This window comes from Myotis nattereri, assembly GCF_964212035.1.
Source record: "Myotis nattereri genome assembly, chromosome: 11".
NCBI lineage: Eukaryota > Metazoa > Chordata > Mammalia > Chiroptera > Vespertilionidae > Myotis > Myotis nattereri.
This window is the reverse complement of record NC_138086.1, coordinates 62213415-62231637: the sequence shown is the minus strand read 5'-3', so window position 1 is coordinate 62231637 and position 18223 is coordinate 62213415. Positions and strand designations below refer to the sequence as shown.

Here is an 18223-nt window from a genome sequence, read left to right as displayed (position 1 = left end):
GGTGCTCGTCTAGAGTATGCAAAATAGATACTGCAAACTTAGATATTTAAGATGTTTGGAGTCATGGAGATTCTTTTGAGTATCTGACAGAAAGTATGCCCGGCTGGCATGACTCGGTGGTTGAGCGTTGACCTATGAACCAGGAGTCATGGTTCGATTCCTGGTCAGTGCACATGGCCGTGTTGCAGGCTCGATCCCCAGTAGGGGGCGATCAAGAGACAGCCAATCAATGATTCTCTCTCATCATTGATTTTTCTATCGCTCCCTCTCTCTTCCTCTGAAATCAATACAGATATATTTTTAAAAAAGAAAGTATGCCTTCTCCCCAGAAAAATGTTTATATGCCTTCATGTACAAACAATTTTACATATAATTTTAGAGAGTTCAGGTGTTCCCTGAAATCCACCCATAATTAACCTCAGCTTAAAATATAATTATGCATCTGCCAAAAGACACATTTTTAAAGATCAATAGACATAAAAAAATTTTAATTTGAAAAGGAGCACACTAAATAATAATAAAGATTTACTTCCTTTTTGCCAGTTTTCATGGGTTTTCCTTGAGCCTATATTAATTTTATGATTTAAAAAATTTAGTTATATGAATATTCACATTGTACAATACAGAACAAACAGATTCGATTTGCAGTCTAAATTTGAACTGGATTCAAAGGTAAAGATTCCTACTTGATATTTGGAAAAATTTCAAGTGAGTTTGTTGATACAGGCAGGATGAATTCAAGATAAATGTCCAGAAAGTACGTGAAGAGTTCAACAGCCATTCTCACTCAGTAGAGGATGACTTCTGGAAGAGGTAGAAGCCAAGTTCTTGAGGAAGGAAGGTCCCTGATAATCAGTATCATTGAAGAGGGTAACCATAGCAACGGAGCCTGGTCTTCCCATTCCCACTGGGAAAGTCTGTATGGAATGCAGAACTTCACCCTGCCTGGGACCCCAAGGGCCTGGGATTCAGCTAGGCCAGTGATGGCGGACCTTTTGAGCTCGGCATGTCAGCATTTTGAAAAACCCTAACTTAACTCTGGTGCCGTGTCACATATAGAAATTTTTTGATATTTGCAACCATAGTAAAACAAAGACATATTTTTGATATTTATTTTATATATTTAAATGCCATTTAACAAAGAAAAATCAACCAAAAAAAATGAGTTCGCGTGTCACCTCTGACACGCGTGTCATAGGTTCGCCATCACTGAGCTAGGCCATGAGTCTTAACCAGTCAGAAAGGCAAGGAGAAGGTCAGTCTTTGAATGCAAAGCAAATGAGAACACTCACCCACAAAATCTATGGACTGGTCCAGGTCAAAGGTCAGCCTATAAATCAGCTGCCAGGGTGAAGGATAGGCATAGAAAGTGTGAGTAAACAAAAACGGAAATGAAGAGAGGTCCTGTTTGTCCAGACTGTTATAACAAAGTGCTTTTTCTTAATTATACTTAAAGTATCTCATTGGTCATTAACTTACCCTTTCTGGCCTCAGTTTCCTTCTCTATAAAAACGTGGGCCTCAAGAAAGCCCCTTCTAGCCCTGGCTGGTTTGGCTCAGTGGATAGAGCATGAGCCTGCGGACTGAAGGGTCCTGGGTTTGATTCCAGTCAAGGGCACATGCCCGGGTTGTGGGCTCCACCCCCAGTAGGGGTGTGCAGGAGGGAGCCAATTAATGATTCTCTCTCATTATTGATGTTTCTGTCTCTCCCTCTCCCTTCCTCTCTGGAATCAATAAAAATATATTTTAAAAAGAAAGGAAGTCCCTTCCAACCCAAACCCCCAAACTGACCCTCTGAAAGCTCTCCCAGGACTCTTGAGAAAAGGGAAGAAAGGAAGGCCTCCCATATCCAGAAAGTGGCCCTGGCCTGTGGCTGAGCTTCCTGGGTACTGGCCTACGCTGGGTTTTTGTTGTTGTTTGTTTTGTTTTTTCCCCAAAGAACTCACGATGAAGAATCAACCATGGATTCTTTTCTTTTTTTCTCCCCCCCCCCTTTTAAAATTAAATTTATTGGGGTGACATTGGTTAATATGATTATATAGGTTTGAGATGTGGGTTTCTATGTTACAAGATCTGTATACTGCACTGTGTGCCACCACCCAAAGTCAAATCTTCTCCATCATTATATATTAGGAACCATGACTTCTAACGTCTTTACACTTGCTATTCCAAATTCAAAATGATCCAACAGGATTTTAAGCTTATCTATTTAGTGGTACAATTTGCAATTCTCACTGCATAAAGGTTGTAAGTAATACATTGCCCCCAGGGCAGACCAGCCCTGCTGCCACAGTCTGCACTTCAAAGCGTCCTGCCTTATCTTCAGGTACAGGAGTTGTTTGAAGGAGGTGTGTTACTAATTACTCTTCTTTAGGGGGAGGCAGGAAGTTTGTGGCATTGCTATCAGTTTTACATTCCTCTTTACAGAGGAGCAGGGTAGGTATTCTTCCTCAAAGGCCTTCCCGGTTTCAAAGCCGGCACCTTTTCCATTACATCAGGTTGCCTCTTTTGTTATTGAGTAAGCAACTACTTCTCTTATGAATCCTGATTGACTTCCACTGAGCGGTTTGAGGAAGTGTTCATACTGCTGAAGAATTCCAATTACTCTCTAAAGCAACAGCAAAAACCAGTGTTGCAGATTCCACAGAATTTACTGTGAGCAGGGATCGTTGTGAGGGTAGTGTTCAGTGGGAATTGAAAACATATAGGTTGATTGTCCATTTTATCACCTTCTTTAAAGAAACAGTAGGAGAATTAAATTCACAGAGACCAAGCATGGTGAATACTGCTTGACACGGATACTGGAAGTCTAAAACTACATTTCCAATGTTTTAGATCAAAATTGTTTGCATAGAACGTATTTCCAAAATAACAGAAATCATTAGCAAAGTATGATTCAAAATACACAATTCCTTTTAATAGAGCTTTCTTTTCACCAAGTACATAAAATTAAGTCTGTTTCTATCAACTCCTTATATGTGTATAACTAGTGCTTATAAATCCTTGAAATGAGAAGGTACTCTGTTAAAATTTAACTCTTTGAAAGACATTTAACCTTCTTACATGAATATTCATTTTAACTGGGCTCATTTTTAGCTTTTGAGGTAAACATTTTCCTCTGAAATAAACAGACTGAAGAAGCTTAAGTTTTCACCTTCCAGAAAATCAACACTAATTTTTCACCTCCCACAAAATCAACATACACACTGACCTACTGTTCTGTATCAAGTAACTGATAAAGAAAATTTTGGAAATAAATTAGCCTCACTCCATCCATGGAGCTCTGTTAGGGCCCAGTCCATTCACTGTATATCTCATGATTCGAGGTGATGGGAGATGAGACATGGCCTGAAAAGTGGGATTAAAGGCAGAAAAGCCAAAAGTGAGGCTATTTCACATACCCCTTCTCCCAAGAATGTGTTGCTCTGCCCTGAGATTGGAATAATTGGCTCTGAAGGGAGGAAGGAATAAAGCACAGAACTTGTTCTAATCCCTGTAAATTAGCCAATAACCAAGGCAACTTCCTTTAACCAACAAGATTGTCCATCAATGAAGCATTTAAACATTCTTGTGTAAGTCACAGCAATTTCTTAGACACAATGTCTACAAATTACATTGTAGAAAAAGGGCAAAACTAAGTCTTTATGAAACTGGGACTTAACTTCACAGATGTAGAGAAAAATTAAGGGGTCCACAGTTGATCACTGAAGATAGGAATCAACCTAAAAATCATCACTGATATAAAATACCATTCACCAGTAGGCAAACCTAATACCACACATCTGCAAATGTACAGGGTGGGGCAAAAGTAGGTTTACAGTTGTGAGTACATGAAACACCGAGTTTACTCTTGTGTTATTATTTATTAATTATTGTATTATTTTTCCATACAAACAACTGTAAAACCTACTTTTGTATATACCAACTGTAAACCTAATATTGCATATACTATATTAAATATTGGGATGATCACTTAGTTATGTACTGTCTAATCACTGGGTTATACACCTGAAACTAATATAATAATTGAAAAAGAAAAGAACTGTAATTGAAAAAGAAAAGAATGTCACATTCAGTTAAATTCACAACTCTCCTTCAGGAGAAACTGCCTCTTAAAAAGCTTCTAATATCTTTGAAAGGGTTTTGTGAAACCATCCTACTATTGTGGAGACTGATTTGAAGACTTACTGGTTGGTATTGTGAGGAGATGGGTCATGGGAAGTGGATCTGAACCTCAGTTCACTGTCTGACGGTTATAAGAAAAGCAAAGTTTAAGAAATCAAAAGCCTGACACAGTCCTCCCCACCAATAGCCCAGAAGCCAGCACATGCCACCAACAAAACCCAGAACCTCCCTCTGCTATTTCTCAGAGCCTGTGTAACCCTCTCACTCCATCCTTTCAAACCAGAGAGAGGCAGTCCTGTAACATACAAACAGAACAGTCCATTAAATGTCCACCCTCCAGCAGACAGTCATGTGACGTCACCTAACTTTCTGTGGTGCTCCGGCTGTTTTATCCACAAGCCCAATTCCTCCACTAACGGGAAATACAGTGAAACTAGGAGAGCACCCATTGTCACATCTTACTGAAACCCTGTTGTGGATAAAATAAGAGTGAGGTTTTCAGCAGGACAAATGGTAATTCTAATTTAGTAAAAGGGCACCAGATCTGGGGGAGAGTCATCAGTATATGCTAGGTGTGTGATCAGTGACTTTCCTCTAGGGAATTCTAAGTGACCAAGAGCTTGCACACTTTACACAATGAGCTCAAACCCGAAGTGTGGGCCTCCAGACCCACGTGGTGTTTCCTGTCTTCCCAGCCCGCTCTGTGGCTTGAGTGGTTTACTGAGATTCACAGTTACACTCCACTTTTCCTTCCTTTCCTCTTTATTCCTGTGATCTGATCCCGACGTCCCAACAAGGGCAAGCCTCTGGCCATGGCAGCAGAGAGAAGGCATCCTTACCAAGATGTCCCTAGTACTTTAAGAATTACTATGTATGCATTGAATTAAATCTATATTTAAAAAAAGAAACAACCTCTTTTTCCTGCAGAAAGTAGAATTACTGGCTGTTTTGCACAGATATCATGGCAGTTCAGAAGCAAGCCCTATTCAGACAGCACTGAGAGCACTTCCCGGAATTCTGGAGATTCTCTTCGGGCTGCAGGACTGTGTCCACACACACTTCTCTTAGAGTCACTGCCACCCCCAGACCCTGTCCCTGATCTTAAACAATCACGATTCCCAAAGTCACTTGGCCAGTTCGGGTGGCGCTCTCCGAGGGCCCCTCCCCCCACCCAAACCTCACCCCGGGCACAATGTGCAAGCTTCCCTCTAGAGCAGCGGTTCTCAACCTGGGGGTCGAACGACCCTTTCACAGGGGTCGCCTAAGACCATCCTGCCTATCAGATGTTTACATGACGATTCGTAACAGTAGCAACATTACAGTTATGAAGTAGCAACGAAAATAATTTTATGGTTGGGGGGTCACCACAACATGAGGAACTGTATTAAAGGGTCGCGGGATCAGGAAGGTTGAGAACCCCTGCTCTAGAGCTTGCACGGGGAGCTTGTAACTCCTCCTTTACTTCCTTCCTGGTAGTTTTGTGAGGTAACATCTAGGTGAGAGTGTCCCTTACCCTGTTTTTCTCAGCACCTTCCCTTTCACTAATTTCATGGGCTGACCCCAGGATGTGCAACTGGAATGACAGCTTCCAATGAAGGTCCTGGAGTGCCTTTAGGAAGCAGCTTTGGCCTTTGGATCTGGACATGTCAGCACTGCCCGAGTGAAATACGAAAGAAATGTGCAGTTACCCCAACCCTGACATCAAAATAAATTGAGAACAGAGGTGGCATATTTCCTATGCAACATCCTTTGCCTCCTCTAAGTCCACAGTAGCCAGACAAGGTCCATTTTACCTACAGAAAACTAAAAAACCCACAAAGTGAAATAGTTTGGCTAAAAGATCTGGAGGGTGACTCCTGGCTCTGAAGTGTCAGGGTACCTCTAGTTATGTAGTATATCCAAACTATTAAAACTTGGCTTAGTCAGTGGATCATGTATATTTAAAGATAAAAAAGAGACCCAGCTCCTTTCCTATTAATCCCAACCTCAGTTCAGTTACAATTAATAGAATTTACTGAGTACTTACAAGCTGTGCTTTCCGTTCCCCAGTGGTTCTCCGTTTTCACTTACACCAGTGAAAGGGACCACCTAAGGGAACATTGAAAACTACAGATGTCCAGACCTCCACTTCCAAGAGTCAGATTCAGCTGGTTTAGGGCAGTTGATTCTAATGTGAAGCCAACACTGAAATCTTCCATGGCTAAAGCCACCATCACCACTACCACCACCCTCTCCACCATCACCATCACCTCTACCACCACCATCACCACTACCACCACCATCACCACTACCACCACCATCACCACTATCCCCACCATCACCACTACCATCACCACTACCACCCCATCTCTATCACTACTACCACAACCATCTCCACCACCACCATCACTACCACCACCTCCCCCATCACCACCACTCAGAGATATACAAATTGATATTCTACTCTCACAGCTAAAGAATATATATTGCACAGTGACTGGCCTTAGTAGGTTCTCACATATTTGCTGAGCAAAATCCTCCTTGACTAAACCCTCCAAGACGGGGTGGAGACAGAGTATCTGATAGGTGCTCAGATCCCTAATGCTGGTGTGAGCTGAAGGAAAGAAACAGGAATATTATACGCCATCTATATCAAGCCCTGTCTCCTGTCCATCTTATACAGTAGGAAAATGAAGCTAGGAAAACAATGCAATACAGATGACACAGCTATGATTTAGGGGCAGAGCCCAAGCTACAACTTCATCTTCTATCTTCCAATCCAGTGTTACAAAGGTGGTACAAATGTCCCTTACTTCCCAGATGTATGACATTGGGAGGCCTGGTGGGCTGCAGATAGCTCCTCCTCAAAGAGGGGCCCTGGATTCAGACCCAGGCCTCTGTTTCTGATCTCCAAGGTTTGGCATCCACACTTCATTGGGGCTGGTTCCTTTATGGTTTTTCTGTTCAACACACCTAGGGGCTGGGCCTGTGCAGACTGTATGGGGGACACCCCGAAAAGGGAGCACAGAACTCCCCTCCTCTATGCCAGGGCTCCTTGCAGGCTGTTTATTCCCACCTTCCTCCAGGCTCCAGCCAGCCAGTGGCTCCTGCACAGGTCTGTGTGCTGCTCTGCTCGCAGCGTCTTGATGAGGCACAGTGTTTAATCTTCCACCCGGATTATTTAACCTCCACATCCTTGTTAACAAACAGCCATTATTAACGAGAGGAGAGACCACATGGAGTGGGCTTCTACAGACAATGCACTCTCCCTTGGCCTTTCTGCGAGCAGATTCATAATCCTCAGACTCAGCCTGGGAGCCCTCCCGCCAGGCCCCACTGAGGAGAGACCGGGTGATCTGGACCCTCACCCACTATCCCCTCGGCTAGAGGGCCTGGGCTCTGCAAGACTGAGCTGTATCTCTCCCTTCCTTCCCTGTCTTCCTCTCTGGCGCGAACTCCCAAGGGATGGCTACAGCGCGTTATAAATTTTACCTTTTCAGTGTGCAGAAGAGGCGAGTGGAGGCTGTGTCCCAGCTCCGGGCAGCCCGTCCCCGAGGACACCAATTAAATGCACTAATTGGACAGCAATGCATCAAAGTCGTTCCCGGGAGTGGGTCCTCAGAGCGCCAGGAATCCATTAGTTGGGCTTTTGTTTCAAAGCAGAAATACAGAGGAAGAAGAAGAAAAGAGAAAAACAGCACCTCGACGCTGCCGGGAGCGGCGCGCGTGCGGTGCCTCGTGGCCGCCGGGCCGTCCGCGCTGCGAGCCTCTTGCTCTTGGCTCCTGCTCCAGGCTCCGCGCATCCAATGACCTTTCCCGCTTCTCCGCTCCGAGCCACCTCGCTTACATACATCTCCGAAGAGCGCCTCCTAGAAAGGACCCGCGCCCAGAGCCCGCGTAGATGCGGCACACAGTTATGGCCAAGCACGCGTGTACCGATTGGGGCGGGGGGACGGGGGCGGGAGCAAACCCACCTCCTGGCGCCCACTTTTCTGCGTCTTTGCCTGACCCGGCTGAGCAAGGGGAGGCACATGTCGCCTCGAAGTCATGATGACCGCCTCGCCAGGATTGGGCTCCCTCGAGGCGAGGCGCGGGGTGACCAGGCGGGGAGCTGCCTCGCCAGGAGGGGTTATTTCAGGAGATGAGGAGGGCGCTTGCTTGGGGAAGGATGGGGCGCTTTTTATTTTATTTATTTTTATTTTGGAGAACGGGACGCTACTCCAAGGCCCGAGGGCGCCCCGAGAAGCCGGCCTGGAAGGGGTCTAGGCTCGAAAAGAGGTGCAGCAACCCCAGGCGCGCTTTCTGTTCAGGAACGGCGGCGAGGGGGCGGGGGGCGCCCTCAGGAAGTGGGGGTTCTTCCCAGAGTCTAAGAGGAGGCTGGGCCTCCCGAGTCCAGGGACCTCCAAGCACCTCCGCCCCTGCGCTCAGCGCGGCCTCCCGGCCTCTGCGACGACGGCCTGAGCGCGTGGACCGGGGTCTGTGCCCGGTGGTGGCCGAGACCCCGGCACCAAGTGCAGCGCTCTGGGGTCGCTTGCGTCGGGGCTGCTCCCGAGAGACGGGGAAGGGCCACCTCTGCCGCCGGGGGGCCTGGCAGCGGCTTCCGCTCGACCTGGAGCCACGAGGTCAGGCTGCCCGGAATCACGGCTGCAGCCCGGGCACCCGCAGGCCGGCGCTCCCCGCAGACCCGGCCTCACCTGGGAGGCCCCGAGCGCCCCTCGCCCCGCAGGAGCCGCGCCGCTCCCTTCCCTCGGGGAGCCAGACTGGAATGGCTGCTTTTGATCCCATTTGTTCCTAACCCCGGCATTTGTTTTCCATTTTATAAACGCTTCCCTTTAAGTAATTGTCCCTGTTAACAGCGTATACCTTTCAGCAGCCCTCGCTGCGCTATAAATAATCGGGATGAAGATGCAAGGATATGACTTTCACAAGATTGGACAATTGATTCAATCTGTGACCCGCAATCGCGAATAATATTGGAAGGCTATTTAAACAGATGAAGGCCTAAATTGTCTTGCTTGTATCTGAATTAATTTCTCATTCATCATCATTATGAAGTGATTGGTCTATTCAAGCTCTTCAGCCTGCTGGAACGGAGGGGATTTAAATGAGATTGTAACACAATTTAAATGCTTGCCGACTTTAACGAGGCCAATTGAGCAGCTGCAATAAATACAAATATTTTTCTAAACAGCCTTGTTTTAAATAATTACTTAATGCTTTCATGTTATTTTTAAGTGGCAATCTTTCTCTCTCTCCTGCTCTGGCTCAGAATATCACACACTTATTTGCTGAGAAGGCGATTTTGGAAACGACTTTGAGTTTCTGTTTGCTTTGTAGACGGTAGCACCCGTTTTGGGTTGGCTTCCCACCCCCCGCCCAAGGGTCAACATTTCGGGGGTCCCTCAGGCTGGCACAAATGGCGGGCTGGGCCTTGGTTTCGCCCTAGTGCAGTCTGACGCGCCTGCCCCGCAGAGCCAGGGAGGAGCTGAGTGATGGAAGAAATTTGCTATTTGAATCAAGTCGCTTATCCAGACACATTCTAGCTGCATCTTGACAACGAATGCGTGTGCTTGCACTTGCAAATGACCCTCCGAAGAGTGGCATCTCGTCTGACGCGTTCCGATGACCTCCAGCATCTTGAACAAATCAGAATGCCCGCCTATCCCAAAGGTGTCCCTCAGGAAGTTCAATCTGCCAGCAGTTTGGCTCCCCTGCAAGTCGACTGGAGTGGGTGACGGCCGCTGAGAATGTCTGTTAGGCACCAGGCACAAACAGAGAACCTGGCTGAGGCTACAGTAATTAGGAAAAAAAAATCCCAATTTTTTGCCCCAACCTCCTTTCCCTCCCCATCACTCATAGCTCCTACCCCTCCTTTCTCCTCCGGGGCGATGCGCATGGAGAGGATGCTACCAAAGAAAAGCTCTTCCCACTTGGAGAATGCCATCCGTCTGGCCATCCTCGACAACTGTCCGCTGTGACACCCACGCTCTGCTCTTCGGCGGACATATGGTGGCGGGGCTTTTCTTGATGGAGGAATAATGGAAGCAACCGAGTGAGCAGGAAACAAAAGCCTGGGAAACAAAAGGATCTTTTAAACTTTCGGGAAAGGTCTGGGGGTGGGGTGGGGAGATGTGCGATTTGCTGAGGGGACCTGGGCTCCCATTTGCGGTGACGGCCTAGGCAGTGATGGCGAACCTATGACACGCAAACTCACTTTTTTGGTTGATTTTTCTTTGTTAAATGGCATTTAAATATATAAAATAACCATCAAAAATATCAGTCTTTGTTTTACTATGGTTGCAAATATCAAAAAATTTCTATATGTGACACGGCACCAGAGCTAAGTTAGGGTTTTTCAAAATGCTGACACGCCGAGCTCAAAAGGTTCGCCATCCCCGGCCTAGGGCCACGTTCCCCTGGGAGCCCGAGGGTGAGAGGATGGGTTCTGAGCTCCTCTTCCCTCCGCCTGGGATGCGGCAGGAGGACTGGATGTCTGGGCGGTGGGAGTGCAGGGTTCTCCGCTGGGAAGACAGAACCCATGTGGTCACTAGAGAAGCCACGCGTGGGGCACACCACCTTGCAGGATTCGATCAAACTGCAGGCCAGGGAAAAAATGGGGACCAGGGTGGAGGAACCAAGTGATTTGCTATGTAACTGGGCAATTTAATGCCAGAGTTAGGGAGCTGCTGGCCAGAATCATTTCGTCTGCCGAGCTCATCCTCTTTATCCTGTTGTTTAAAATGAGCATTATCCCAAACATATGCAATGCAATCAGTTTGGTCACACTTACAAGAACACGCTTTAATAAGGCAATCAATCACTCGCTAACAAGCGAGCGACGGGCGGCGCTGAGCACGCACTGGGGCTGCGGGCGGCTGGTGTTGCGGGCTGGGCTGGGCTGGGCTGGCCGAGATGGAGCGCGGGTCTTTGCTACCAGACCCTGCCCTCCTGGTTCCACTAGGCTGAGAAGCCCAGGGAGTGGGAGTGGGAAGTGAGGTGTCAGGCTTTGTGAGGGGTGGCCGTGGCCTGTGGGCCCCAGAGAGGCTCAGGACAAGGGAGAGGAAGCGGGCGCGGGAAGCTCAAAGCTGTGTGGGCCACTCATGGCTGTGTGAGACCAGGAGCCTCTGCTTTCCCACCTGCAAAATGGGATGGAAACGGGGCAAAGCTAAACAGGCGTTCAGCACGTTGAAAAATGGTAACGATGATACCATTCCAGCCCGCTGCCTTCTCATTTTACAGGTGAAATGGCTGCGCCCGAGGAGGGGCAGTGTCTTATTCATGGTTATCTCCCCCTCCCCCCTCCCCCGCCCATGGAGGTATCAGGCCACTTGTGGCTGCAGATGCAGGCGGGCAAACCCGTTTTCAGGTGGACGGGTGTGTGGGGGGGGGGGAGTGGGAGAAGCGGTGCCCAGCGCCAAACCGCAAACCTTGGCAAAAGGGAAATTTCATTATGAAATAATGAGTAATTCCTCCTGGCAAGATGTATTGTTACATCTTCCACTTCAATTTGGAGGAAGAGAGGCTCAATTACCCAGAAAATACAGTCAATTAAAGGCTGCTGATTGGACACGAGGCCGGATCATCGATCTTGTACTTTCCAATATCGCTGCAGACACCTCATTTTCCCTCCCTATTAACTGAAAATACGCCTGGCATTACGGCAACCCGCAGCCCATTTACCTGTCGCAAGCAATCTCTTGGCCCAACTCGTAGTAACCGCGGGATTTGCCGGGATTTGGCACCGGGAGCTTCCGGGCCTGGGCCGCGGAAGGAGCTGCGCAGGGGCGGGGCGGGGAGTGGAGAGGAGGCTGCGGGCCGTGGAGACCTCAGCACAAGGCGGTGCTGGGGCGTGCAGGCGGCACTGTGGGCAGAAAGGTTTGCGAAGGCCAACTGAGGGGCCCACACCTGCCCATGGATCCACCCACTGGGTCCAGGAGGACCCAGCCTGCTGGAGCAGGACTTCCGAGGCAGCCAGGCAGCCACGTGGCTCTTCTGTGGTGGTAGAGGATGGGAGTGAGGTGGCTGCGGAGACTGGCCCTGACAGCCCAGAAATCCATCCTTGGAGATGACTGCCAGTTTGAGGATGGTGCAGACCCTTCCATCCCAGCCAAGACCTCCTCCTCCCTCATCTCCCTGACCCCTAATGTTCAGACCCAGTTCCACCCTCACTGCCTCGTCCATCTCTACTTGGTTGGCCAAGGGGCCAGGAAACTGCAGCTCAGTCCCTTTCCTCAAACGGTTGGAGCAAGTGGAGACGGGAGCATCGCAGGGGGGAGCACCAAGTGGGGTCAGTGCTCTGCCCGTTTTGCCAGGAAGGCGCCCACCAAGCATAGAACTAAGGAGACCCACGCCTGGGGCAGTTGGGAGCCTGCCTTCTCCACCTCTGTGCCATGCCCGTGAGGAGCCTGCCAGTCCCGGCAGAGATATGAGGGACTCTGTCTGGGGGTCCATCTCTTGGTTCCTTCCCTGCCCAAGCCTCAAATGGCTGAGCTAGCAATTCAGAAAGAGTCAAGCTCCTGCCTGCTGCCAAAAAATTAAAATGCTAAAGTGAGAATCATGTCCAGCTTTTATTGCAATGTGGTCAACAAATTGTAACAGCAAATTCTTTGGGCTTCAAAGGAAAACCAAACCAAATGAACCACTATCTCCCAGCCAGAGGGAAGCTTGCATTGGGGGGTACAGGGTCTCCTGTCCCTCACTCTGGCTGCAAGAATGAGTGTGGGAGTGAGAGTTTGGGGGTGGCTCCAAGCAGACCCTGGTGAAGGGGAAAGATAAGTGCCCCCGAATGGGCAGAAGCTCCCACTAGTATCTGAAAGCCAGGCTCCAGTGGCAACTTGGGGGAATGAGGGGGAGAATGATGTGAGGTGCCAAATACAAAGGGAAGGCCGGCAAGCTCCTGGTGCAGGCAAAGGCTGGAGATCGCCTCTGATTTGCCTGCAGATACTGAGGGAGGGGGATGAGGCCCCGCTCCCTAAGCTCTTCCCTGGGCGCCTTGTTAACAGCTCAGCTCTGGTGAGCATTATTATACATTCAACATTCACGAACCCTCCTCACACACACATCACTTACTAAGCAGGATGTGTTGGGCCAAGGGGTCCTGGGGGGTCTGCAGCCTTCCTACCAACTTTAGAACAAAATGTGGGGGGGGGGGGCAGGGGCGGAGGGGGTTGGAGATGGAGTTGCAAGTTGAGAGCGATGGAGAAGCGAGGAGGAAAGAGATCAGGTGCTAGTAAATGGCAGAACCAGGAGGTGTCGTGTAAGTGAGGCTCCAGGAAGGCCAGCGAGTCCCCAGGTGCCATGGAGGCCCAGGATTCCCCGTGGCAGCACATCATCTCTCACTCCCCCTGGATGGCTGGTGCATTGCCATCCACAGCCCTTCCCGCCCCGGGAAAGCTGGCCAAGGGTAGTCTCTACCTGCGCTGCGCACACAGCATTTTGTAGAGAGACAGCAATTCCCCTTCCAGTGCTTGGGCTTGACTTGGGGAGGGGGGGGAGGGGGAGAGGGGAGAGGGGTACCCTGGGTGAGAAAGGGCCTGTGGGGGGGAGGGGCCTGGGGGGCTGGATATTCGTTGCTCTTGCTGCTAAGTTTGTTTAGCTTTGGAGCCAAGGCCTCCACCCGGGTTAGGGGCAGGGGGGTTCGATGACGAGGGGCCCAGAGGGGCGCCCCAGAGGCAGGTGCTCAGCCTCTGCCTGCCAGTCCCACCCCTGCTGCCCCAACGGGCCCGGCCGAGGCCGCTTCCGGGAGTCCCTCCTCGAGGCCGAGTCCTGGTGGTGCTTTTCGGGCCCCTTCTTTCCCCTCGGCGCCCAGGGGGCGGGGAGCGGTGCTGGCTGAGTCCCCGGGCCCCCCACGGGGCGTCCTGGAGCCGGCAGCCCGCGGGCAGCCCCTTATCTGGTTAGGGGCACCTCCTCTCTCTGGTCCAGCGCCACGGAGGAGGCTTTGCTGAGCACGGAGGGCGCGAAGGTGAGGAAGGAGTCCGAGCGGGACGTGGAGGCACAGGTGAAGTCCGAGGCGGCGGCGGCGCGGGGCGCCAGCCCGTTGGCGGGGCCGCTGTGGCAGGCGAGGCAGGAGCAGGGCCCGGCCGAGGCGCCCAGGCCGTGCGCGGGCCCGGGGTAGAGCGGCGGGTGGCGGAAGGCGCACAGCAGTTCGGGCCGCGGGTAGGGCTGCGACAGGACGCGGAACGTGTCGAGCGGGCGCAGCGGGCCGCTGAAGGGCGAGGCGGCCGAGGCGGAGGCGCCCAGGCCCACGGGCGAGTAGTAGGGCAGGGGCAGGTGCGACGGGAAGGGGTAGGGCAGGCCGCCCGCGGCCGCCGCGTGGCTCATCATGTACGTGTAGAAGGCGGGGTCGGCCGGGTGCGGCCACGTCATGGCCAGCCGCTGCCGCTTGTCCTTCATGCGCCGGTTCTGGAACCACACCTGCGGGGGGAGAGGCGCAGGCTGGGCCCGGAGGCCTGCCCCCTGCAGGGGACGACGCCCATCCCCCCACCGCCACCTGGAGCTGGAAACCCCCAGGAGGGGCTCAGAGAGACCCCAGGGTCCGCCCTGCCTCCCGGGCGCCAGTGCGCTAGTGGGGGACCAGGGGCTCCACGGGTCTGAGGTGGCACAAACAGCCCCCTCCAATCGCACTCCCTTGGGACCCTCCCTTGTCGCATCGCAGCACCCATCCCTGCTGGTTATTCCGCTCGGAAGGGACAGAGCTGACCTCTTGCCGCGGTGGCTGCCTGAGGACTGTCGGGAGGTACAGCGGCCACACCTGCCTGCACCCCCAGCCCAGCCGCCACGTGGGCGGGAGCCCACAGACCCCGGTGCCTGGCCCCGCACACGTGAGGGACCGAGGGACCGGGCAGTGGCATTTGCTCCCTGCCGAGTGGGCGCGCCCCTCTCCCCGGGCCGGAACGCATACCTTGATGGTGGTTTCTGGCAGGTTCAGGGCGGCAGCCAGCTCGCATCTGCGCGGCCTGGACACGTAGTTCTCCCGGTAGAATTCCTTCTCCAGCCGCGCAATCTGCTCCCGGGTGAAGGCGGTGCGGTACCGGCGCATCTGGTCACTGGCGCTGCAGGCCAGGCTGCCCTGCGAGCCCCCGCCGGTGCTCTTGGGGGCCTCGCTGCCGCCCTGGGGACTGCCGGTCAGCGCCTCCGAGCCCGGCCCTGCAGGGAGCCCAGAGCCAAGAGCACAACACAACACAACGGACAAAAAGGCTGCTGATGTGGGGCTGAGGATTCGGGGTGCAAAGGGGTCCCCCTCCAGTAACTGCTTCTGCTGGGGTGCTGGGGACCTCAAGAACCAGAAAGGGAGGACAGGGCTCACCATGCAGAGGAGCACATAGCGGCCTAGGCCTGGACGGCCTGCGGGGATAAGCCCAGACCCCTCCCCCCACCCCCAGACACCTGCCCCCGGGCACAGGGGAGATGCAGCCGTCTGAGCTCGCAGCTGGCCGTTGCCAGGAGTGGGCAAGCTGTGGTATCTGACGAGCAAACAGACTGTGATGCATCATCCACTGGGGCGCTGTGAACTCTGGTCTTGGTGCATTGTGGGATGCTGGCATGACTGTCTTCTTGCTTTGTGTGGAGGCATTTGTTGCAAGGTGGCCTGGAGTGTGCTCGGTACCCTGTTACCTTAGAATGTCTGAGTGGAGGAGCTGTTCTAAGGCCGATGCGGTCGGGAGTCTGGGTGGAGGTGGGAATGGGGAGTGTGAGTGCTCAACAAGGAGTTGGCTGCCAAGGCCAGGGTGGTTTTCCCTCCATAGCTGGCTCTTCCCGCCGCCACAGCAGCTTTGTGGGGGAGTCTGCTGGTGGGCCTCTAGCTGTCCACCCTCTCGGGAGACTCCCCTCCTGGCGGTTCACCCCCCCCCCCACACACACACACACACACTCGCCCATGGTCAGGGAGGGGGTCTCCAATTCAAATGACAGCCCCCTCCTTTGGGCCTAACCCAGCGAAGGGTGGGGCTCCTGCCCCCTGCAGCTCCTTTTCCTTTGGGTGGAGAAGTGGGACTGGGAAGCAAAGGGGGAGGGGGCGGGCCAGAGCTCTGCCTTTTCAAATGCAACCGGAGACCAAAGGCAATTAGATCATTGGGACCATTTCCGACCTGGCGCCACCGAGCCAGGGAAGTGACAAGGTAATTTGGACCTCTGACCGACGTGCAAACTGGTCGAAGGGCCTCAGCACCCAGGCGGCCCGGCTCAGCCTCGATTTTACGGTTTTTTATGGACTCCCCGCTTCCGCGCCTGGATGCGCCTTACACCCCGCCAGCCACAAACTGCCGGGACCGCGTTTGATCTCACTCACGCCTGGGGAAGGTATCTCCCAGAGGCAGTTGAAGCAGAACCACAAAACTCTGGGGGGTTGGGGTGCATTTTAAATCCCCCTCAATCCCAGGGCTTTCGTCTCCCCCCCACCCACCCACCCAAGCATAGCTGTCACCCTCAGTCCCGCCAATGCCTGAGCGCAGGAGACCCCACGAGGGCGCAGATAGCAGGGGCGAACTGCTCAAGTGGGCCCCCAGCCACCCTGCCCGGGAGAAGGGAGTCCCCCTTCCCTCCAGAACTGAGGTGGAAGGTGGGCGCGGTGGGAGGCCCGAAAGGGGGCGGTGGCTACCTTTGCTGTGCTGGTACTCGGCGTTGCCCGTGGCGCAGTCCGGGGTGCAGCTCACCTCGATTTCTTCATAGAAATCCGATTCCGTGTCCGAGCTGCTGGGTTGCCCCTGGCCCGAGATGCTGTCGGCGGCCGAGGGGGCCGGCGGTCCGGGGCCGAGCGCGGCTGCCCCGGCTGCTCGCGGCTCGGTGCCCGGCCCCGCCGCGCTTCCTGCTAGTCCGTCCACCGGCTCCTCCTCCAGGCTCCCCCGCGAGGCCGCGGGACCGGCCCGAGGGCTCAGGCAGCCACGGGGCACCATCTTCTCGGGCGGCTCCGGCAGCGTGCTGCCCACGGCTTCGGACAAATTGGAGACCCTCTTGCCAACCAGAGTGCCAAGCTGTCCCCCATCCAAAAACATAACCATGTCCTTTCGGCTCTCCATCCCAGAGACCTCCGGAGGGAGGAGGGGGGAAGCCCCAAGTGAGCTCCTAGCCCCCCTGCTCCCTGGGTCCCCAGAGGTCCGACAGATCTTGGCCGCGGGAGGGAGAAAGAGAAGCCAGGCGGCCGGCTGGGCGCGGAGCGGCCGGAGCGCGAGGTGGCCGGTGGCGGCGGTGGCGGCGGTGGGGAGCTGGGGTCACCTTGTGATGCGCCCGCTCCTCTGCGCCGCGCCGCCTCTGGGAGGAAGCCCCATTGCCCTCTTCTTCTAAGCTGTCATCCTCCCGCTGCAATCGTCATTACAGTACCGCTGGTGACGCCACTCGGCGAGCGCAAGTGGATAAATAGAAACGTCTGCCACGGCGGAGATGAAAGGAGACCCGCAGCTAATGGCTCGGCAGTGATGCGCCAGGTGTGGGCCTCGCTCGAATGGGGAGGAGAGTGTGAAAGCAGAGAGACGCGCACACTGAGCGCGGGAGACACCAGGCAGAGGATGCAAATGCGATTCCGCAGGAAGAAAGCCGAGCTGCGTGCGCGCCGCGAGTACCGCAGGGGCTGCGGGCTCGGTAATTGAATACGCGTTTGGGGTTTTTTATTGTTGCTTCGGCTTTGGTTTTCTTAGCTTGGTGCCTTGATCTGACACAGATAAGAGAACCCATAACCCTATTTTAGGGGTCTGAAGGCCGAGTCACAAGGCTCGCTGCTCCGGGCATTATTACAACCGCCGGTCCCTGGCGAGCTAACCTCAAACGGCTCCAGAGTCTCTGTACAAGCTACCGAACAACATAGTCCGCCCTCCCCGAGCCTTCTGGAGAGCTTGAACCTGGGGTGTCCTCTCCTCTCTTCCTCCTCCCATCCCTACCCAGCTATCTCCCTCCTCCTGGGAACAACCTTTGCTATTTTTCTTCCCCACGGGGCTGGAGATAAATGTCTTAAATTTTTTCTTTAAAGACCCGCCTAGGCTGCTGACTCATAGTATTTGCTTTCTTTTTTTAATTTCCCCTCCCCTTCTAGGTGGCCTGAGGTTTCTACTGCCCGGCTTGACCTCCAGGCGCGCTCCTTCGTAGAAGAAATCTCTTTCCCACTTGCTGGGGCCTCGCCTGCACCTCAGGTA

General features: G+C 53.0%; 1 protein-coding gene across 1 annotated transcript; it reads right to left on the bottom strand.

Moving 5' to 3' along the window:
• Window positions 1–13988: 13988 nt before the first annotated feature.
• EVX1 (even-skipped homeobox 1) lies at window positions 13989–17116 on the bottom strand (the record flags this gene model as incomplete). Its single annotated transcript, XM_081101679.1, has 3 exons — window positions 13989–14516; window positions 15004–15248; window positions 16699–17116. The coding sequence occupies 3 exons, from the start codon at window positions 17114–17116 to the stop codon at window positions 13989–13991; spliced, it is 1191 nt and encodes a 396-aa protein (XP_080957805.1).
• Window positions 17117–18223: the final 1107 nt, after the last annotated feature.